The 24,108-nt window shown below is 38.8% G+C and overlaps 1 protein-coding gene across 3 annotated transcripts; it reads right to left on the bottom strand.

Moving 5' to 3' along the window:
* Positions 1-1,207: 1,207 nt before the first annotated feature.
* On the bottom strand, positions 1,208-23,449 carry col21a1 (collagen, type XXI, alpha 1). 3 transcript variants are annotated; one of them, XM_034151845.1, is made up of 29 exons: positions 23,310-23,449; positions 18,300-18,427; positions 17,540-18,100; positions 17,208-17,373; positions 16,900-17,128; positions 15,528-15,698; positions 13,950-14,027; positions 12,953-13,033; positions 11,741-11,803; positions 11,288-11,341; positions 11,145-11,198; positions 10,984-11,037; positions 8,730-8,783; positions 8,589-8,642; positions 8,456-8,509; positions 8,040-8,093; positions 6,720-6,764; positions 6,573-6,626; positions 6,425-6,478; positions 5,381-5,434; positions 5,151-5,222; positions 4,703-4,738; positions 4,038-4,082; positions 3,153-3,185; positions 2,916-3,062; positions 2,753-2,807; positions 2,479-2,670; positions 2,324-2,401; positions 1,208-2,231 (listed from the first exon to the last, which is right to left on the bottom strand). In XM_034151845.1, exons 2-29 carry the CDS (start codon positions 18,394-18,396, stop codon positions 2,044-2,046), a joined length of 2,877 nt encoding a protein of 958 aa, XP_034007736.1. In that variant the 5' UTR covers positions 18,397-18,427; positions 23,310-23,449; the 3' UTR covers positions 1,208-2,043. The 3 variants fall into 3 exon arrangements, with proteins under 3 accessions (XP_034007736.1, XP_034007737.1, XP_034007738.1); XM_034151846.1 differs by lacking the exon at positions 18,300-18,427; XM_034151847.1 differs by lacking the exons at positions 1,208-2,231; positions 2,324-2,401 and having other exon boundaries at positions 2,481-2,670; positions 2,916-3,058.
* Between the last annotated feature and the right edge of the window lie 659 nt (positions 23,450-24,108).

The following is a 24,108-nucleotide window of genomic DNA, read 5'->3' as shown; positions in this document are numbered from 1 at the left end:
ACTCCTCTGTGATGCAGAAGCACGTAGGTACGCCCATAACGTCGAGGGATAACCCGGAGTTTCCAGCGGATGAAATGTGTCAAAAATGAGCTCCACTCATGCTCCTACTCGCATTTTTCTTTTCTTTTTTCTTTCTCCCCCTGAGAGAAAGTGCACTGGGGCTGGTTGCCCTCTGAGTCCATCCCACACTCAACTTTTGTTTTTGCATCCACCTCTAGCGGCAGCAATAAAACTTCAGCCCGGTCCCATGATGAATGTGGCGGCTCAGGAGTGTAAAAGGAGACACTTGAAATCCGAGAGCCCGTCTTAACGAGTGAAAGAATAATGACAGAGCCTTTTAATCACCTCAACTTATTGAAGTCCCGTGTTTATGGGACAGCACTGCAACTTCATTCTCCACCAACAATAAGGATCCTGTTTTGTATTTCTGTATGGCTTTAAACATTATCTCCTATGCTGTTCATTATTATTTTTATTAAAAGCACAAACAAACACGTAGGCCAGCTTGTATTTTGTTTCACTTCAAATTATACATCATTTCCATTTAGGAAAACATCAGCTTTGACATAAAAAATAAACACAGAGGTTAATACTGCAAATCAGTATTAAGAGCATTAGACTCTCCACAGACTAAACTAATTTAAATCTCTGTAATTATAAAAAAAAAAAACACCCCAAACAGTAGTATGGAAAGAAAAGTTAATTTAACGCAAAGAGCATATAGCTCTGTTCTCAGAGGAGAACTAAGTAAACAGCATGTTGAAGGAAGTATGCTGGGATAATTAAAAACATAAATACTCAGTGATGGGTGGCTGCTGTCCAAAATGAAAAAAAAGGAAGCCCCCTTCTTAGGTAGAGTAAAACTCCTGAATATGCTGGGATGTTACCACATAGCTCCACCTAGTGTTCAAAGCACTTCAATTAATATTCCTGAAGTCTCTAACGCACACATGCCGCCCACAGAAGCTTTCTAGCTGCACGTATTCAAGTTTCCAGTGCCCTGTCCTTAGATGAGAACCAATGTGATGGACCTCTTTTTTTGTTCCACTTATCTTACTTGTTTGAGGCTGTAGTTAAAATGGAACATCCAGTCGAAACACCCCATAAAGCTGAACAAAATATAAAAACCAAACTATGTTCAAAAATCATTATGATGTTTTACTTCTAGAAAAAGAAGTTCATACAAAATCACCATAACACAAAATAATACAATTACAAAAGCTTTTTAAGACATGTCAATGTAGAAATACACAGTTACGTCTCTTTTTATAAATAACAATAAAATACCTGCTACAGTAATGTAAGGTAAGCTTCGGAAACATAAACAACAACAAATTTCAACGTAAAATGTTGGCATGCTCTGTGGCGATGACACGTTTTACTTCCTAAATGGAATAAAAGGACATTTAAATGAGTGATATGGGGAAAAGTATTCATTCATCTCGGGTGATACACAATATTAACTGTTATAAAAGGTTTTCCTAAAGGCTGAAGTCCTTAACAGTCACACTGAATGCTTTAGCAACACAGGTAGCTCACACTCAGCTACAGGAAATCACAGTCTTGAAACATGCCAATTACACATCATTTATGGGCAATTCATTCACTGAACATGGAATTTGTAGATCATAGAGGTTGTGTGGTTTTTTAACAGAAGATGTATGTGGTATGTGTGGTAAAAATGTAGAGAGCAACATACAATGAAGCAACACTAGGGGGCAATATGGGAAATGCACCAAGCACACTGCTTAGAGACAGATTCAGTCAGACATGAAGTGGACGGTGGTCAGATGAGAGGTTTTAGATGGAGGAGCCAATTATTAATTATCTTAACACCAAAAAAAGCATCTTGAAATACATGGGAATAATAAAGCCAGAAAATGTGATAAGATCTAGTTCTTTTGACTGTCTGAGATCACAGAAAAGGTGTTAGCAGAGGTCCGTTTTGTTTCCGTGATAGAGAAACTGTAATCATGAGATCTTCCTGAGAATGACTGTTCTACATCAGCTGGAGACTGTCGCCTGCAGTGACGCTGCATCACGTCAATAGTTTGGCCCTTTGCCGTAAGGATTCCGCCTCATCATGCTACCATAGCACATGGATGGATCACACACCCCAGGCTGACCGGGGATGCCAGGATTACCACTTTTGCCCTCTGCTCCGTTCAGACCAGGAGATGCAGTCTCACCCGGAGTACCTGGCTTACCGTACCCATGGGGACCCATTGGACCTGTAAAATAAAAAATACTAAGCTATTATCAGTTCAACAAAACAGTACACAGTGGTAAAAAAAAAGAGTGAATAATCAGCCACAGGATTTACCTGGAGGCCCTGGTGGCCCTTGGTCTCCATTGGTGGTTCGACCCGGGCTCCCTTTCTCACCCTTATAACCTTGTTCTCCTGCAACAGAAGTGAACCTGTTTAAGCATCCTGCAAAACAGCTCTAATCGCACTGTAGACTTTGGCACTGGTTGTACCTTTCAACCCATTAAGACCAAGGTGCCCTGGCCGACCAGGGTGGCCTAGCTGTCCCCTGGAGCCACTAAGACCAGAAGGACCCCGGAGTCCCTGGAGCCCAGTTGGCCCTGGAGGACCAGGAGATCCAGGCCGGCTTTGACATCTTGTACAGCTACTCTGCTTCTTGCTCACCATTAATATAGGCAGCTCAGCTATGATTGACAATGAAAACAAAAATATTTATGACGTGATGAAACACACAGCAATATATCATCTGTCAATGATGATACTCACACTGAAGGATCTCTCTGCAGATTTGCCGAATGTGATTGTCCGACATTTGACTTGCCTTGAGTATTGATCAGACCATTACATTATGTTAGTCATAATCAGATAAAACATCAGAATACAAATACACATTGGAGAGTAAAGTTAGCACAAGTTGTAGCACACATACAGGTCTTCCTTCAGGTCCTGGTGGGCCAGCTGGACCACTGTCCCCTGGCAGCCCTCTGGCGCCGGGTAGGCCCGACTGGCCTGATTGTCCGGGCCGTCCCACATGACCTTCTTGACCTCTCTGCCCAGCATCTCCTGTTGTCCCTTTCTGGCAAAAATACCACCCCAGGGTTAGCAATACTAACAATAATTCAGTTTGGATGGAGGTACAGTTAATAAAGCAATCAGCCCAACATACCTCTCCTTTAAGTCCCATTGAACCAGTGGAGCCCTGTCAATGAAAGTATTCATTAATTAAAACATAGAAAACATTCAAGAGAGCACAAGGCTGGACAATTTTTATTTTATTTATAATAACAGAAACTCAGATTATAGTTAAAAAAAGACATTAAATGATCAGTGGTAACATCTTGTGAATTTTTGGAGAAAGCCTAAATCTTGGAAATACAATGGTTTAAATGTGTAGCATGTCAGACTGACCACTGAGTATGTGTCAAGCCATTGTAGCCCTACCATAGGCTTAATGGCATCACATTGTGCGGTATCACTCTGATGTGTACCAATGTCATCCAAATGCAGTTACAGTTTCACCTGCATGTGCTCGCAATTATGTGAATTAATTTCAAATAGGCCATGATTTAAATAATTTGACAACAAGAAATTGTGGAAAAGAGTCATTACAAATGAGGAGTCGTGAAAAAATATATTGTTAATGTCCTGTCCTTTATATCCTGTATTGATAGATTAGATTTGTTTTGAACCAACTCCAACTACCAAAAAATAAGGCTGCTTAGCCTCATGGTTGGGGAGTAATGAGTTAAGATTTAAAGTGCTTGCCCTAAACATGGCCACATGGTGGCACTATCCACATATAAAACGTAGTCACAGTTTTGAACTTTCCTCCTCTGACAGAGAAAAGATTCATGGTCCATTCTTGAGGCCAATTTTTTATATATTGTTCAAGTTAATCTTAATTTGCACCAAATGAAAAGAAAACAATTTAAAGAACAAATTAATTAAAATGTCCTATAAAATAGGGTAATTTTATAATACATTTTCACACTAGTTTGGTCCATTTGTTGAACGTTTTTGTAACACAACAAAGCTGATTGAAGAAACTCACGGGTTCCCCTGGCCGACCCTGCTCTCCTTTTCCACCGGTAATTCCCTGGTGAGAAAACCATTAGACCAACGTCATGATACCATCTATAATCAGTCAAGCACAAGCCTGAACTGTGTGCAGCTTATGGTTTTGTAGACGGTATAGAAGGTAAACATATCAATTCAAAACATGATTGATGTAAAGTATGTACTATTTATGGGTAATAATGTCTTTTGAATGAAACACATTATTGCCCAGTAGACATACATATGATTACACTTCCCTGTTGCACCCTCAAGGTGATATAGGTGTCATTAAAAAAAAGAATCCAGTTTATCTTAATGTAGAAAAACCATTCTGAAAGTCAACAGAATGGCAAACGTTCTATCAAACATCCAAAAAACATATTGCTTTCCCAAACCATAATAAATATGTGAAAAGAAAGACTATATTTACACTGGTTTATAAACACTCATGTAATAGAATATGTTCCTCCACTAATAGAGGGATGCTTATTATAGACAATTATTTGATAAATTCCTCACTGTGATTGTAATGCACTGAAGTCCTTTTCCAAAACCCAATAGTGATAAAGTGAATTACTATTTAGATTAGCATTACATAGATCAACATGATCATAGTACGATCTGCTTGGGTGACTAATCTGAATATATCTTGAATCTTACCGCCTGTCCTCTGTCACCTGCACTTCCTCTTTGACCCTGAAAAAATAAAAGGACATGGATATTTTATACTACGTTTTCTGGAAGAGTTAACAAACACAAGTGAAATACAGTCAACATTACAATATATCACCACAATAATTCCATATAGTTCATTACACAATACTTCTCACATCTGGCTTATATTTTATACAAATATAAAAAAGTTATTACAATTCTGGGTTGAAAACTAACTGCTGAAATGTGTGGCAAACTGATGCTTATAATTGAATATCAGTCAAATATACTGCATGTTTGACGAGACTGGGTTAACCCAGACCAGTAAACATTTACTTTACAAATTATGAATCCTCTTTGTCATAAATGATGTACCTAAAAAAAGGTTTCAACAGGATTAATAAGGATAGACGACAGTGTCACAACACTCACAGAAAAAAGTATGTAAAAATACCTTGCTGCCCATGAGGCCTGGCATGCCGGGGTGTCCCAGCTGCCCTGCTCTCCCCGGTTCTCCTGCGCTCCCCTGTAACAGTGTGACATTTAACACCAATCATTAAACATAACAACACCTTTATTTATAAACTGCAGCACATAAAACTTCGATTCAATAAATGATAACAGTATTTTAAATCAGACATAAAGCCAACTGGTTCATGTTACATTATTTAAATGGAAACATACCACAGGCCCTGGTGTTCCTTGTATACCTGGACTTCCACTTTCACCCTTATTCCCCTAGATTAAAACATAAACATGTCTTTATGTTACAGAAATACAATGTAAGAACATCCAAAACACATCAATTCACTGACTGGACTGCTGTTCTTTTTGTCATTATTCATCATCATTGATGTGTGTTTTACTTTCACAATGCTTTGGTGAGTTGCAGTCTGACGTTCAATTATGTCTAAGCGTGTGCTTTCTTTTCCAGTTGAACAAGCCTCTGTAATTGCAGTCTGAATCTCTGCCATAAAATCAAAGTATTGCCTGGCTGTCCATAAACTAGCTTTTCACTTATGTGCCATTTACCAATACACATTGGCTTTTTAAACCCGGAGCAGCTAATGAAAAGTGATTAGGAGACAGAGCGCCCAGACCAGACAGGCCCAGACAGGCCCAGACTGCTTACATTTCTACTAAAATTCCACTGACGAAAGCAGTAAGACCGGATCATCGCTTAATTTAGCTCTGCCGGTGTGGCCAAGAGATCGTTACTTGTGCTAAAGTGTATTTCAAAAAAATATAGACCAAACAAAACATGCAATGCTGCTGACCCAACTTCTTTATATGCATTTCAACCAACTCGGCTCCAAAGAAGTGGATTTTTCCTAGTGATGCTATCCACTGCTTTTATGGCTTGGGAATCTTATGTCATATAATGCTACACTTATCCATATTTTTTGGCAGCTGTTTAACTATACTATATTGGGCTTGGACTCAACTAAAATCATGACATATCTCGGCATGCAGCTTGTCGGTTCTTAATGCCAGCTGGTGTGGATTGATCTGCAGTATTGTCTTTTCTTGGCGCTCATTGCCCCAGGGATGCAGAGGGGGATAAACTACTCACATTATATTTAGTCCATTTTAAATACTTTTTTCAATGGTTTTGATGACTGTCGGAGGGATGAAAGTCAGTGATTGTTCATTGTGGCTTTGTGTCACTCAAAGTAAAGCTGTTTGAAAGACCTCAAAGGGGATTTTCTAACAAATATACATGATTACCTTAGGTCCAATTGGTCCTTTTAAACCAGGTGCACCAGGTAAACCCATTTCACCCTACAGGAGAGGAGAGAATAGCTTTGGTAACTTTCAGATTCAATATGAACTCTTTGGTGTACACAAGAATAGTCCAAAAAGATTTGTAACTTACAGAAGGTCCAGTAGATCCGCTGAAGCCCCTGGATCCAGGCAAACCAGCTTCCCCCTTCAATGAAAATCATAGTCAAACATGAGAAGAGAGAGGATGCAAAACAATTTGTTTATCTTATTTCCGCATACATTAGGTACAGGAACTCACCTTTTGTCCATTTAAGCCTGCAATTCCTGGCAATCCAGGCATACCCTGGTAGCAATAAAACACATTAGGCTACTGTATCGCATATCAATATATTCAAGATTTAAAAAAAGATGTCTCAGAATCTGATATGATACTAAAAACGGTATGCATGACCACAGGTTTCTAGTTCATTCTTTTTCATAGTAATATAATTGCTTTCATGTGTCAGTAACAATTGTTAAAGCACTATTTCAAAGCTTACGACCTTTAGATATAAATCTAATGCAAATAAACTGTCCATATGTTTTATTTGCTGATAAATGCAATAATATAAAAAGTAGTTGCTCTTGCCTGTAGGGGAAAAAAAGGAATAGGGATCTAAATGTAGAATTTAATGGTTTAATACACTCAAAATTGATGTGTTTCACAACATGCAACAGAGCTACCCTGGGAAGTTTTGTGTTTTGACATTATTTTCCTCTGAGATAAATGCTTGCAGATGCTTAGAGGTTGCCTCAGACTGAAGTTTGAGTAACATATGTTCTTAGTCAATACATTTGACAGGCAGGCGGGGAGACAGAAATGTACTGTGAGCCACCCAGACACTAGAACTATACTGTAGATGAGGAAATCCCCGTCTTGGGGCCACACTTTAGCGCTAACTTCATCTTGTTTTAACTTGAGTAGCTACACTGCTAATCTCCATGGATACATTATGACTCTATTGTTCTGGTAAGGAGAAAAGGCTACAGGCTTGTGGAGCAAGTGACTCATCTTTTGTGGACCCAACACAAACTTTTGGATAACACTAATAGTCATGATCAGTGGGGAAGCTGCCCGGTTGAAACACTTTCTTCCTAAAACAGATTTACAGCATTCCCTCGCTGAGTTACTTTTTCTGCCTTACTTTATAGCTGGAGCCCTCTTGTTGCATAACAGGGTTATCCTGGGATGAACTACAGGGGAAATACCCCCTAATTTACTGGCTGTCAGGGGTATTCTCTATACTGCTGACAGTATTTTTAACACAAAGCGGTACTACAATAATGCACGTTATGCATTCAAATCTGCATGATCCATAAAATCAGGTCTTCTACGGTATTTGCTTTTTTTAATCTTCCGTAAATGAGAGTATAATTTTATGTCAGCTTCAATTAGTAAACCTTGATGTAATTACCACGTACATAAAGCTCCCCTATTCCTTCCTTCTTATTAATCTGACAATTATTTCATATTTCATACATGCACAATTTTCATCAAAACCTACATTTCCTCAAGTCAGAGCCAAGATTTATCAGCTCAAACCAATAACAAATGTGCACCATTTTTTTTACAACTCACTGGATGGCCTTCCCTTCCATCAACACCAGGTATCCCACCAGTTCCAGCTTCTCCCTTAAAACAAAAAAGCAAAAACATTATAAATACATAACATTCTAATCGAATTTAGTTTAGTTTCACCCTTAATTTGAAACATCACAAACATCATTGGCTCATATTTTTACATGCCATGTTGGATTCATTAAATAGGCATGAATCTAAACTCTGATGTGTACACAAGTCAAATGGGGTTGGGAAAAGACGAGGGAGACACCAGGACTGTATGACTCCATTTCCATGGTTGCCAAACATCAACAATACATCACTTGGGAACAGCAAAGTCTTTTAATGTGCAGCTTAGCCAACCTCATGCCTCCATTATTCTCATAATCCCTTAATGAGCTTTTTAACATTCTTCAATTTCAAAACAAGCAGACCTTTTGACCATGTTTCCCTGGAAATCCGTCCTTTCCATTTCTTCCAGGTAGACCCTGAAACCAGAGAAAACAAATGTACAAGACTATAGCGGCACATGAGCTTTAGATTCGATTTGAATTGTTTTATACATACAGGTTCTCCTAGAAAACCTGGCGGCCCAGGAGGTCCCGAACTTCCCTTTTCTCCCTGGAAACATCATGCCATCAAGTTGATTTATATTCTTATATTTCTTGTGTAATTTGTATTAGCCATTAGAATTGTTTGAACCCTTACCAGTTGCCCAGCTTTTCCAGGTAACCCTGCAATTCCTGTTAATCCTATTGAACCCTGGAAAACAGTCAAAAGATTTGGCAAGAATATTAGACAAAATCATCCATGTTTCTCAGAAAGATAGTTACACTGTACCGCTTGGGAAATAAGCACGTCATAGACCCATTGTGAAGTCTAGTCACAATTATGCAGTCAACGTTAGTCAGCAGTGGTTTTGTTTTTCTGGGATAGACACTGAATTTAACAACTATTTGGCCTAGAACTTTGGGGAATGACAAGTTAAACTGCATCAGGCATTGTTAAGATTGCACTGGTCGACCTAAAACTAGACGTGAGGAACGTGTCTGTTGAATGGTCCCAGACCTTGGAAGGATCCCTCTCTGCAATTTCACATTTTCACTAGAAAGGACAGCACTTGGAAACAAAGCGCGAGATAGCATCATTTATTTTCAGATTTTGCTTTCCATCAACCAAAAATATGTGTATACGAAAATACGTTTTAGTCAAAGGTTTCAACAGTTACTTTCTTTAAGTTTGAGCTGAGTTCAACTTTCGGTTTACAAACAGGAAGCGGTAACATGACAAAGGATTTATGCCTTTGTCCAAGTTGTGCAGTAAAGGCACCATCATGGAAGCCAACTGGTAGTGCTTGAATTGTCTTTATGCCCCGTTAAGTGTGGGATTGTGTTGGCAGCACTTTGTTTGATGCTATGGAGCATTAAACATGGGCAGCTGCTAGCATAGGTAGTGGGCGGTGGTGGCGTAGTCGATAGGGACTTGGGTTGGCAACTGGAAGGTCATCAGTTCGAGTCCCGGCAAGACCAAGTGCTACCGAGGTGTCCCTGAGCAAGGCACCATTCCCTACACTGCTCCCCAGGTGCCGGACATAATGGCAGCACACTGCTCCTAACACTAGGATGGGTCAAATGCAGAGGAACAATTTCGTTACATAGTACCTGTACTGTGAAATGACAAAAAGAGCAATTTATTTATTATTATTTATGTAAGCAATGGCTGGTATGTTTTAATCTTGGGTGTGCAGGAAATATGCAAGTAAGAGCTTTCACATACTCCCAAAGCTCAACTGTGAGTTTCTTAATAGGAATGCAGATTTCAGGAAAAAAAAGATTGTAGTTACATTGTTGATGACCTACAGAGAACATTAGCAAAGACTAGATGGAGACAACCTAAGCATTGTTCCTTCTAAGGTCATGAACGACTGTGGTAAAGAACAAGTAACGCAGACTGAATACACAAACATAGCCATTCCTTTTTTTGTACTTTGCCATGAAAGAAGTGATGGAAATTCACTAGCAGTCCACCCCCTCTAGGTGCTCACCTCTTTCATGATGCCATTACACTAATGAAATATCCAATTATGAGATTTTTTAAAAGCGCTTCGGCAGAACATTAAACATGATGATAGTTAAATCCTAAGAGCACTACAGGAAGCAGGGAAACATATATAGTAAATCCTACTGACATTAGGTAATGCAGTGCTCTGTATTTTATTTGTGTTGCCAAAATCCAAAGTATTTTACCTAATCAAAGAAAGTTGAGAAGACAGTCAAGGCACTATTAAACACTTAATTTGATGCATCCTGGACCTGTGAGTAACACTCAAACAATGGGGCAGATGTTACGGGAGGATTCGCTCCAGGTGCAGACAGCTGAGACCATTTTCAAAATGACATTTACTGCTTGACTTGTTGTCCACTTCATCCAACTGGCAGGAACCTCCTGTGGTCACACTGATTACAAGGTAGGATGATTTGAAAGAGAGGATATAGAGAGGATGCATTACCCAATTCAAAATACCATTAATGGCAAAACGTTAACAGCTATCAAAGCAATACAATAAATACATAAAGCTGTGGAACTGTCCGGTTTATGTTCCAGTCTGCCGTGGTTGTTGTTGAGGCCTTCAATGGTAAAATGCTGGATGATTTGTGCACTGCTTGCCTTTGTTTTACTCTCCCGGAGAATATGGTTTTATATTTATAACATATGGTCTCTAGCGTGATTGATGTGACGTTGTTCAAACGATTCAAGTTAATGTGTCTAGCAGGGATATCCTGTCAATCCAATATTTGATCTCATCAAAAAAGACAAGTTACCTTGATGATTCAATCTATATTTGTATTTTAACCATCACTTGTTTTTTCAACGGATATCTTTTTTAAACCCAAGAATACAGTATATTGAACAACATATGTATAGCGTATTATCGAGTACTAAGAATACTGATCATCCCCACCTTCTTTCCTTGTTGTCCAGGCAGTCCTTGTAATCCAGACACACCTCTCTCCCCCTAACAAAACAGAGTTAGGTTATAAAATTGTTGTTGGTTGTCAAATATTGTGCAACAGATTAATTCCAAAATCTATTGGGCCACAATGTGATGTTTGACCTTCCTACCGAAACACCTGGCCTTCCTTGCTCGCCTTTGTACCCATCTGACCCACGAGCACCCTGAGCGGAGTAACCAAAAACAAAGTAAACCAGCTTTAAATACTGTACTCTGGATGCTGAATTTAATGTTCGGGCAAGTTTTTCATTACCTCTACTCCTGTTGGACCTGGTAGCCCTGTACTTCCTCTAATCCCGGGGATACCCTTCAAACAAAAAAAGACAAGAGATACTCACAATTGGTTAAACATTTGAACCCCCTTAACTGTGTGTATTTTCTCTAAGTGATTCTATGCTGCAGGGTAGGTTTTTGATCATGCTCTAGAACATGTGGTTCACTTTTGGATGGTTTTCATCACACAAAATCACTGCTGTGCTTCCTCCAGTGGTATAATCAGACATGTTTTCTATTTACCCATTGGAAGAATAACTATATTTACGTATGGAGCGGTTTTAACCACATAGGATTAACGAGCAGAAACTGTCAGGATTTAATGACTTAATTGGTATGGGTATTTTCTCAGATGCTGATGTGGATGCCGCTATGATTGTGTTTTTGGCGGTTATGATCTGTATGTTTGTATATTGAACTATGTAGTACTCACAGGCTTACCATCAGCACCAGCAGGTCCAGGCTGACCAGCTTTGCCAGAGTTTCCTTGTTCCCCCTAAAGAAAGTGGAATGAGGTCATTTTCATCGTGCAATCTTAAAGCAGCAAAATGGATCCATTTTGAAACATATCTGGTAACAATATGCCTTCTCTGGCACAGATTGTCGATTTAATTTATAATTTTGAACAAAGCTGAGTTGTTTTATCTAATGTAAGATGCTCTTGAACACATTGCGGGTCATAAGGAACATCTGCAAGCCTGCCATGGTCTCAGCATTTTGGATCTATTAGTAAATGTTGTAAAACCTGGTTGTGACACTATAAACACAAACATGCCTGAAACCATTTAGGTTTTATTAACAAAGAGTCTTGTTGCTGAGGTAATATCTCTCTAAGGTCTGTGTGTAAAGTTTTTTATGACCGGGGCTGCCATTATTTGGTTGATACACCGCGATCAATAAAGGGAAACATGTAGGTTTTATACCCCATTTGGGTAATTTTCCATTCAAACCAGTGTTTATCCCAAGCAAAGGCCTGGTTTGCTTCAAGCAAACAGCTTGTTAGGATCTTACAAGGCTAACCATAACTTCCTCACAATGGCTAGCCGCAATTTGCCTTACTTTAGAAAAGAGGCTATTATGTGCGTCCATCATTTGTATTTTTCAGCAGGTAACTGTGTATTTAGGAGATAAAAGTGCCAAAACCCCCCAAACCGCACAGTTTCTGGCATCCAGGACATCTATGTTTACAGGCTGTAATGACTGCAGTTACATTTGATCTACTGTATTGGAAAAATGTAACCTCACGGGTTCATCACGTAGACTTATCAGACACAGAGAGCAGCATTTAGACATCAGCACACATTCCCTCAAAGCTGAGCTGTGAGGCAGAGAAGGTTTGTGCGCTGTTTTTTAACAAAAGCCATCTTGTCTCCTTTATCTCCTAAGATAACCCATAAACCATAACTGTTAAAGATTATATGATTTCAACAGAAAACAGTTTCAGTAAACATTTAACCAACTGTATGAACACTGAGGACAAAGGGCTCTGTGCTAAACCAAGAACAGACTGTCTCTGCATGCCTTTCTGCAGGCTAATTTTGCTTGTAATCTGGTTTTCAGTGTAGCAGTATGTGCTGCATATGGAACAAGCAAAAATACAAAGAATGACAAATATTATAAAAAGAACAATGTCTTTTCAAAAGACCTTTATTCCTGGTGTTCCAGGGGATCCAGGAGGACAAACACAAGGTTCCTGAGTTGGTTCAACGTCATCGGGAGTGTAGCACTGCAATGAATAAAGACCAGGTATTGTGCGCACGTACAGAATGATACATATTAGAGGTTAAATGATGAGTATAATAATATATAGCCTTGTGTTTTGGACTATTGGTTCATGATTTAGAAAATGAGCGACCTGTTAATTCATGTTCAAATGTTTGTGTTGGTCACAAAATCCAATACTGAAACTTGAACTCATTATTGCGTTCAAATAAAAATAATATATGTACTATATTACAACAAAAATGTACCTAACTTGCCGTGTTCAACACACTGCATCTACATTTTAGGTCTCTGCTTACATTTTCATAGTTTAATCTCACTCAAGAAAATACTTCCTGATATCAGGCAGTTTCTACATCAAAAGGAAATTGATGAATTAATTACATTGCAAATAAGCCATTCAAAATCACACAGAGAGAGAAGAAAGAAGCGGTGTTATACTTGGCAAGCATTTCAGGCTACTCATCTTTTCTCTTTTGATATTTTTATCTCACATCATCACAGTAAAAGCAGTAATTCATTTGGCGCTGGCTCTTTGGATGTAGCAATTTCAACACCAGAATAATGCTTCACAAACACAGTTAGAGCCAGCAGACATTAAAAAAAAGTACTGAGTGCAAAATGTTTGAACCTGATCCATGCATCTTCTTCCAACAAATTGTTATGCATCAACAGATGTGACTTAAATTGATATGCTGAGTGTACACTTCCACTACACAATACTACAGTACACTGCTGCTGAGAAACATTAAGCAAGAAAATAATTTCATGACATGCAGTTTGAGATGTGCAGTGAAATGAAGTGCTTGGAAACAGAAGCAGATGTAGTTGGACAAGATGCGAAGTAGGTGAGAATAAGTTATCTTTGTTGCTTTTGGACCGAAACACATGTTCAGTGCCAAGCAGACTCTTGTACTTACGACACCCGGTATTTCACATGCAGTCTCGCGGTTATTCTGCTCAGGGTCACAGTAGATGCGAAGTTTCTGGAGTTCAAACTAAACAACATTTGAAAAAAGACGAAACTCTTGTTAAAAACAACCTCAGCTGTGGGAAACTCCAAACAAGCTGACAAACCAAACATTGGGGTAATTTTGCAATGTTAGGTGGTTTTTACAAGTGCTTTGCTACTAATGAATTGAAATTGCTATTATACAACTGTTAAATTGCCCTCGTTGGGCATTGAGCAGCTACATGTTGCCAAACCTCCCTCAGTGTTGGAAGCGTTCTAAAGCGACGTTACACTTTTCTTCCATTATTTGGTATTTTGTTGATGATGGGGTGAAACGGCTCCAGAATGTCCCGTACGCTGTTTCACTTCAGTAATCCATTAATGCCAAAAGATAATCCCCACATATGATTTATATTATTTTTGACCTCATGAAAACATTAGTACGACTGCATGTTTGGGGGGCATTAATCAATGTAGAACAATATCGTTTTGTTAACAATAACAGTGTCTTATATTTAGGTTTAAACATGATAAGAATGTCTGCTGTGGTCTGTGGTTTATGATAATGTAATGTTGTTTATAAAATAGCATTGGGGTACTTTCAGATGTCCAATTATAAAGAAATATGTTTCCAATTATAAGTGTATTTATCCGAAAGTGATACTCACACAAGGACATCCACTGACTGTTGAATGACTTCAAACTATGTGATCCTTCTAACAATGGATCCGTACACACAATAACATTTACCGCCAAGCTGCGGCTTACACTATCCACAGCTTTAATGATGTGACAACATACTGAGAAATGTAAAAGTCATAAATTAATAATGTTATTTGTATTTTTTTCTGCACGGACCGTATCCTATTATTCCTTATGGGAAGTAATCCTTTAGTAGGATGTAAGTTATTTTATCATATTTATCTATAAGAATATATAGAGCCAGTTTTACCAAGGATTTTATTTTGAAAATATTAGTATTTTTTTCCATATACCGTCATAGTGGCCAACAATGCTGTGCAATGATAAACCATCCTAAATGCTCACATATGTGCTTGAAGCAGTTTAAATAGTCAACTTGTTTTATCATAATAACACGCAAAAGAAGTATTGTGCAAACATACTCTTCTTTTCCATATTATTATCAGTACATTAAATGTTATGTTATTAAATTATCACACTACATAACATTCTGCAGAGCTAATTACAACACAGCACAATTATGATTCATTGCGCCATTTTACATAGCAAAATGTGCCAATTGAGACCTATAAAACAAAGATTAATAAGAACTTGTGGAGAAAAAGGCACATTTTCGCCAAAGATTTATTGTCCACAGAGTTAAACATGTCTCTCAGGAGTCAGCAATAAACGGTGTGTTGTTATTGTTTTGAACATATACAGTATCAGGACTGGGTTTGCAGAACTATTCATTTAACAAACTCTCCCTCTTTCTATTGTCCAGTAAACAAACCACTAGATTACATTTCTGGCAACAAACATGTATTTGATACAAAAAAAGGATTCTTGATGTTATTGAACTTACCGGCACTGTTGTTTCCTTGCTGACATATTTTCCGACTTGTGTTTTTCCATTGATGAAAATACCAACAGGGGGCTCCAAGGTTTGGGTATCAATTACCAGGTCATCAACATAAAGAGTGACATCCTCCTCGGTGACCAGCAGACGCAGCTGGTGCCAGTTCTCATCAAACAGCTGTTTTTGTCAAAGAAAAAGAGAAAGAAAAATTAATTAATTAAAATGGTACGGCCTGTCAGTCTACTGATAAAGACATGCGAGAAACATGTTGCCCCCTGGAGGGTGAGTGTTCACTGCTGTTATTGTTGTCAAGAGCAAACCAATTGTTAATTATTGTTTAAATCAACAAAGTTCAAATTCATTTGTTGATTTGTTAAAAACCTGAACATGGCCTTGGTTTTGAAGATTTATTTCGAAATATTGTGGCATTTCAAACCTTCTGCGAGAACAGGCTCTTACTAAATACTACTATAAAATATCTACCATGCAACGTAGGCATACTCATTTGGTAACTTTTTATATTGTTTTATATGTTCTGAATAAACTGAAGGGGAGATAGTTGATTGACTAGCTGTATGAATGAAATGGTAGCGTTACTTTTCCAAGGACAAGGACAATCCTACTTTTGTAAAGGTTGAATACGTTTCTGAAGCTCAGGTTTATGTAACCTTGTAGATTTGTGAATTGGACGATTTCCAATTATATAATACAAGTATTGTGTTTGAAAGAAATGTTTAAACCTTGGCGGTGCATTGATTTAAAATGGTTTACTGTGCCTCTCAGAGTATTCAAATATTAAAGCGAAGAATACCCTTTGAGTACCGTTGATAACTCTGATTCTTGAACAAGTAACAAGCATTTATACTCAGAATTAATAGCATAAATGTATTATTCAGGCTCTTAGAGCCATTTTCCAGCAATTCATATTTATTTTCAGAAGAATTTGGGGACTATCAAGAGTAAGATTACAATAACAATATTCAAAATAGAAGCAGTATAGGCCGAGACATCCTTAATGAACTACTTTAGTCCCAATAAAAAAGGCTGGATCCGAAGTTTCCAATAGTGCAACTCAGTTTATACCATTGTTTGACCCCCTCTTTTTGGTCAAGACCTAGCTGTTATTTTATATCACAACCACAAAAGACTGTGTTGTAATCTCTTTGTAGAGCAAACTGTTCATAAAGTGTAAAAGCAGTGAAGTGCCTGGAGAACTGTTACTTCAAACAACTTGTACTCAACACTGTTCTCCCGTCCATAGCAATAAACCAGCCCTGTGTGAAGACGATTGTTGAGAAAATCCATGACCAGACAAACAAACAGACATATTATCCTTTCATTCTACCAAAGTCTCAAATAAATAAAAGTTTTCCCATACCCTTTCTGTTTGATGTGAAAATGTCACTGTTTGAATTCCACTGGGTGCCTCACTGGTTGTGGTGAACATGACTGTGAACTGAACTCCATTTAAAGTCACCGCCATCTGAGGTTTCCCATCACGCGTCTGTATTCTCCACACATCCCATTCCTCCATGGCCACCGCTCCTGTATACCTCAGTGTGGCCACAAAAACGTATGACGGAGGCAGGCCATCGGGAAAAAGGGTCCTGGTGGACCAAATATAAAAGTCAATCAACTTGGGAATACATTGGTGGAGATGAAAAATAATAACAGCAAGCTGATTACCGTGTAGCTTCACTCAAGTCGACGCGAGATGTCACTTGATAGGCCTTGGTGCCGGAATATGCCCCTTTAGTCTTCTTTGCTTTTTTAGCCAAATTTAAATGTAACAGAATATCAAAACCCTTCTCTTCACGGGAGTCTGTGGGGATTTTGGCTGGACAAACAGTCTCTGCAACAAACAAAGAGTGAAATAAGGACGAGTCGAGAATAAGTTAGATATGGAGGAATTATGTAATCGGAGGTAAATTCATAGCAATGATACTGTCATAAGAGTAATATTTGACCTTATAATATTTGACATGTTTAGCTATAGACAATGAACTGCAGCTGCTTACCTTCACAGAGTTTTTGTCGTATGATCTGTATGATCCTGGAAATACCTTTGTAGTCCTCAACCGAGAAGACATATTTTGCATATGGCTTGTTTGCAATGTCGTTCAACTCGGCCGCTTCTGTCTCTGTCCCAACACCGATTGCAAACAGAATGACTCCTTTTTTCCTCGCTGCCTCTGCTGCCTTCAAAACCTCATCTTGAGACTTCCCATCTGTGAGAACAACAGCAATCCTGGAAATACCTGAAGGGCCACGCTCAGACAGGCCGAACACTTTGTCTGTAGCAAACTTAATGGCCGTCCCAGTCCTAGTATTTCCCCCCATGTAATCAATGGACTCCATCGCTTTGATGAGGTCTTTGCTGGAGAAATGCTTCCCCAGAGGTATTTCTATGAGGGGGTCATCGCTGTACTGGACAACTCCAACCTGGGTAAACTTCTGTCCAATGTTGAAGCTGGATGTTATGTTGACGAGCCAAAGCTTAATTAGTTCAAAATTGACATCTTCTACACTCCAAGAGCCGTCTAGAATAAAGACCAAATCACATGGTGCGGTCCTACAACCTGAAGCAGACAGGAAATAAACAATCAACTTAAACAAAATAATTTTTCCAACAAATCCAATTTAGTTAGGTGAAATACATGAAATAAAATGCAATTACTGTACATCAAATGACCTTTGCCAGATGTATGCATTCCATTTTTAATGTAAGGACAACAAGCAAAACAAAGTGTGAGAAAATGAAGACAGAAGCACTCTTACTTCTTATGTCTTCATCTTGAGCTGCACTAAACAAATGGAGAAGCATGAAGCACAGGCATCTTAAGACACAATGCATGGATGTCGCTTTGTAACCCATTATGCAGCAGTACCAAGTTCCAATTGTGCACCTACAGGGAAAGGGAAACACATGCTTTGTATTGCAGGTAAAAAGGAAAAAGGACAATGCAAGCATTTGTGACATGTGTTCTCTGTGTAAGTCTTGCCTTGACAGAAGTAAATTCATATTGTTTTTCCATTATTGAGTTGTTTGGCTGCCATTTAATGTGGCTTGTCCACTCTAACCAGACTTTAAACACAATACTGTTCCACTATACCTGCACTGTCAACCATAAAATAAGTAATAATAAAGGGTGTGTGATTCCTTAAAATTATGATTCAATTAGCAGCAATTGTGCATTTGTACATATATTCATTTTAATATGACTAATTATTTTGGTTAGGTAGGATTAATGAATTGGACAGATCGTTATTAACATGTTTCATCAACTGTGCTGTCTACAGTAGCTATCTCCTGGAAACACATTACTCAAGAGACCAATTCATATCTTTATATGACATGTAGAAAAAACACTTAATTTAGAAACAATGGCTACCAGGCGGGAACATTTTGGAGAAAAGATGCTTAGCAATCATTTCAGTGATTATAAGGACTCATGGTTTACAAATATAGACACATGTCTAATTCTTTCTTAATCTTTAATTTGTTGGCCACTTGGGGGCAGTAAAACAACATTGACATATAATCACCTTGTAAAGTTGAAATTGCAAAATGTATGGTAAACATATCCGGCGGACGACATCAGTATTTATTTTTTATTTAGGTAATTATCAACATAATGAATTGTTGTCCATTTTTTACTCTCTTTTAGCTCTGTTTTCCATTTCTACTAATGACTGAGATACATATCTGGCTCATTAGCTGATATATACTTCACTATATTTACAAGCTAGTGCTAACTTTGTCTATGTGCTGATAAGTGCTGGGCTGGTATACAGTGGGTTGGTCAAAGCTCCAAAAATAGCTGCAGTCAGATGTCACTGAGGCTATCAAGTGCAAATCTTATCACCTGTGTTTACTTTCCCCTAATTAACTCATGTCCTACCTCCCACTGCTGTCACAGAAACGTCTGTACTACCCACAAATCCCTAATTCACTCACTTGTACCACAAACCTCCGTGCGGCACACTCCATCTTTCCAGTCTTGCTGCACAGCCTCAGTACACCTAAGCATTTTCCCTTTCAAGCCTCATCCACCACATCCTCACATGGCACTGTCAGCTCTAGTACATAAACAACTCTCTGAACCTCTGACCACAACTACCCTTAAACCATTGCTCACTGTTTCCTGTGGTATTATCAGCTGTTTCCTCAAATCTGCGGCTTCTGCCAATCTCTGCCCGCCTCGGCTCAAATACAACACGCCTGCCCAGAAAGTCTTCTCTCCCACACTTTTCCTTCCTCACGGATAAAACCAATTATAATACTAAATATTACCTTTGAGATGATGAAGTAATTTTAGCCAGTTTCCCGTCTTGTGCTGCTAAGAAACTCACAGTAGTGTCATTCTGGGAGTATGATTATGATACATATGGCAAAATGTTTCAAAATATTAGCAAGTCTGAACAAGGAAACTGATATTTTTGGAAGTAAAACAATTTTGACATGATTAATCTTTTTTGGTTTGCCTCCATGCTTTCAACTCCCTCCAGCTGTTTTGTATTTATCCATCGTGTTAGTTCTACTAAAACAGCCTCCCTTGTGATATTTTGCCCGACAGCCATTCGTCACCTGCATGATTGACTCAATCAATAATGATTTCACAGCATGTGCTCAGCCCTAAAGGTTTCCCATCCTACTCCCGCACAGCAACATCTCTCCTGTACGACTGACTGCAGACTGTTGAAAGGCCAATCCTTAACCTGAGGCACTCAAAACAAAGGCGCTGATGTCCCAATATAACCTCTTAGTGCTGAGAGTGTCAGATTAGATGATGGTTTCTTGACACCCCTCATATAAATGGTATCTGATCTATCTATCTAGCATGGTCTAACAGGATAATAAGTCATTTTAAGTGTTTCCTTATCTAGCATCACTGGCAGTACAGAACAAATACTTTGTTCTGTACTGGTTTTGAATACACCGTGTAGCTAATATAATTTGATTGAGGTTTTTGGTTGTGGGTATTTTTGCGAAAATGTGGTATCTATATCCATATTGTACTAATTCATGTCTCCGGGACCTTGGTGATCCCCTGACTGTACATGTATCACCATCAACAGGTCAAAATGTCTATTTGTCCAATACTTTGGCAAAGCTAACTACATTCTCACCAGCCACAACTGTTCTTTGTGTTTGATGCTAATTTAGCATGCTTATACTGTATACCAAACTAACATGGTGAACATCGTCAACATTACCCCTGCTAACCAGTAGCATGTTGACCTTGTTATTGTAGGCATATTAGCATGCTGACGTCAGCATTTAATCCAAAGCTAGCATGGCTGTTAAAGTTTGATGTTTGATCACATAACAACAGGGCCATTTTAACAAATTACAACTTTTATGGCGACTGCAGTCTTGGATATGCTTTTGCGCCACAAACTCAGAAGTGGAAAACGAATCCCGCAATGTCAAGGCAAGAGCAACACAAGACAGAATGCAGTGCTTTATCATCGTCTCATGTCAAATACAAAACAGTGGCAGGTTAAATATGTTCTATTTACTGCATTTCGCAAGTTCATTTCAGTACCAGGTGAACACTTATATTATTGATGGTGCTGCAAACAACATGTAGCATTATAGTGGAGTATAATGATGGTTATGTTCATGCTCACATAATTAGTGATGAAATGGGATATTAAGAACCACGTAAAACAATGAAAAGAGCTGTGTTTACATTGTGCATGTGAGCAGAGGGTAGACATTTAATCATGCCTATTTCTTTGGCTGCTCTATCAAATGATCTTTTACAGTATTTTCCAACACGTGAAAGGAAGAAACTGCTGACATCCTAAAAGGAGGCAGTTACAAATGAGGACCAGATAGGCTGCATACAGTAGAAGAAGCAGGACTTGTGGAAGGAATTTGATGGGAAGGAATAGATCCTACACCTTATCCATAGCTATTTCTGAATGTGACACATGAAGGTCAACAATACAGTGGTTAGGACATAACCCCTTGGCCTGCAAAATGTTTTATTACTGCACAGCCAACGAGAGGTCACACTCTTTAACATGACTGCATTTTTCCACCATGTAAACTCAGTGTTTAAATAACACAGTTGAAGGAGGCGTAAAGCTGCAATAGTTGTGCAAGCCATTTTCTTCAGAATTCTCCCCTCTAGAGAGTTGGCGGAGGTTGTTGGAAAACCCCCTCATTGGCAGGGTCCAGTCGGGATGACTTTCCCCTCGACTGACTTTCCCCAAACGCAGTGTTTCTACACCTCTGCTCGAGCCACATGGAATTAATTTACACCATCAGACGGTGAAATTCCAGCTGTGGACTGTGACCAAACACATGTAGTCATGATGAAGGGGAAGCAACCTTCATCCAGGAATGAAAACGCAACATTACACGTGCTGTGCTATAATGCTAAAGTAGGGATGCATGCATAATGTAGCAGAAATAACAGGTGCACTTGTGGTGCAGGTTAGTACCAAACTCCATTGATATCTAACGTTAATGGGGCAGCACAGACACTTTGTAACTCCTTTTGGGACTGAATGGCAGAACTGAAACACAAGTATAAATATTGAACAAAACAAAAAGTCTGAAGGCTATAAATATAACTACCATGAATTCATTTACTGTAGAGTTGTACCATTTGTTTGTTGGAATAATTTGCAAAGATTTATGTGAGACTGCTGTTCAGGAAGCTGTTAAACTAAATATCTTTCCCATTTCACAAGATAACATTTCACTTGTTCAGACTGGGCAACACTGAGTCATCAGACAGATTGTAAAGACAGTATTAGACCAAATATGTAGTGCTTAACAGTGTATACTTCCCTTCAAAATGACATTTCTACATTCAGCAGGAACCAAAATAAATAAGTTATGGGGCCCAGATAGAACATCATTTTTCAATTTGTTTGCTAGCTGCACTTTATGTTATGCAACAGCATGTTTTAACTCCACTTGAACTGTTGGAAGCTAAACTTATCTCCTGTAAATTTGGCTAAAAGGAAATGGTTCCATTCCAGAAAAAACAACTGCTGTTCCTGCTGAATGGTTGCCAAAATCAGCAGGATTTATCACTGCCAAGTTCTTCAAGCAACAAGGGAAAGCCAAGCCCTATCTGTTGATCTCCGTGGAAATCTGTTCAACTAATTCAAATCGTTAAATAATGTCCAAACTGATAAATAATGTCTTGTAAAACATCTGCTAATCACTTTGAGATGCTTTCAAAATTGTTTCTACTCACAAAATACATATTATTGTTGTCCATATACATGCAAGTCTCACATCTGTAAAAAACATTATGAGTACAGTACATGCAATGGCGTGGTGCACTGCCTGCCCAGATTCTAGGAATATGAAAGAAAAAAAATCTATTTTACGAGAAGTGAAATGGCCAGGACATTTTTTCGAGCTGATTCCATTCATTCTTTGCATGACAGTAGAACAAACAAGGGACTGATAACTGAGCTTAATGTCTTCAATATGCAACTGTAGCAGCACAGACTCTGAAGGACACTAAAGTAAAAGTTGAAACAGTGCAAAAACTGTAACTAATCTGAACACATCAAAACACATGCAGCACTGTACACTGAAATACAAACACTATAGTAAGCCCAATAAGTTCTCTCAAATGATTACAAAAACTGACTCATTAGATTCTAATATTCTAATATCTTTTGATGAAATAAAAATTGCAGGTGCATGTTTGTGCATGAAAACAACACCAAAACTTGTAATGCCATACAGAATTTCTAAAATTCAGAAATAGGTTGCCTCAGAAAAGTAAAACAACGTAAGCAAAGAGTTACCAGTTAGTGTCCAAGCCTTGTGTGGAATCCTGTTAATCCTCTCATTGAGTGCCAGTGATCAATACTGCTCAGAGCCCTGGGTTTACAGAGAGTGAATTAGGAGAGCAGTGCACATGTTTCTCTGCTGAATGAAAGCCTGCCCTCTCCAGCAGCTCTCTCTGTCTACTCTGTTTCTGTCCTTCTTCCTCTCCACCGCCCCCCCCCCCCCCCCCCCCCCTTCCACCTTCTCTCCGGACTTTTACTGGCCTACAGCCACCTTCTATTACCATGGGTGGAAAGAGAAGCAGATAAGGAGAGCATGAAATAGTGAAGCAGACAGGCCATCCCTGAAAGTCCAAAAGGAAAATAATAGTAATGAGCACAGCCTCCTTCCAAGTGTTGAGGGTTTGGATCGTTTGGGGGTTGCTAGGGGCATTTCCAGAGAACATGGAGTTTTCTGGATGTGGGACAAGCCAACAGGTTTTAGTACACTGAGACACATATACTGCACTGCTCACGGTACCTCCAGCAGGACCTAAAGGGCTCCGCAATGCATAACTCCTTTTTGATTTGCACTTCATCACCCAAATGGACTGCAGATTATTTTCTAACAAGTCAGCAATGAACTAGGTGCGAAGAGCTACTGCAGTGCTGTTTCTGCACGAACAGCTGGAAGTGTTTAGAAATATGGAGCTGAGTCTGCTATCTGTAGAGCAGGCAGATCTCAGTTTGATCCTCTCTAACAAGTTTGATCATGTTTGTGCTAGTGGCAGCCTGCTCTGCATCAACTCAGAATAATCTCGGTGTTTGCAGTATCACT

Source organism: Trematomus bernacchii, unplaced genomic scaffold (genome assembly GCF_902827165.1).
Source record: "Trematomus bernacchii unplaced genomic scaffold, fTreBer1.1, whole genome shotgun sequence".
Taxonomy (NCBI): domain Eukaryota; kingdom Metazoa; phylum Chordata; class Actinopteri; order Perciformes; family Nototheniidae; genus Trematomus; species Trematomus bernacchii.
Note: the sequence above shows the minus strand (reverse complement) of the source record. Positions and strands in the feature narration are given on the sequence as shown.

Coding starts and splice junctions, on each gene's coding strand:
- col21a1 (XM_034151845.1), bottom strand. CDS start 18,396: ATGGGTTACAAAGCGACATCCATGCATTGTGTCTTAAGATGCCTGTGC. Junction 18,101..18,299: donor TCAAGATGAAGACATAAGAA/GTAAGAGTGCTT, acceptor TGTCTGCTTCAG/GTTGTAGGACCGCACCATGT. Junction 11,038..11,144: donor AAGGAAGGCCAGGTGTTTCG/GTAGGAAGGTCA, acceptor CTGTTTTGTTAG/GGGGAGAGAGGTGTGTCTGG.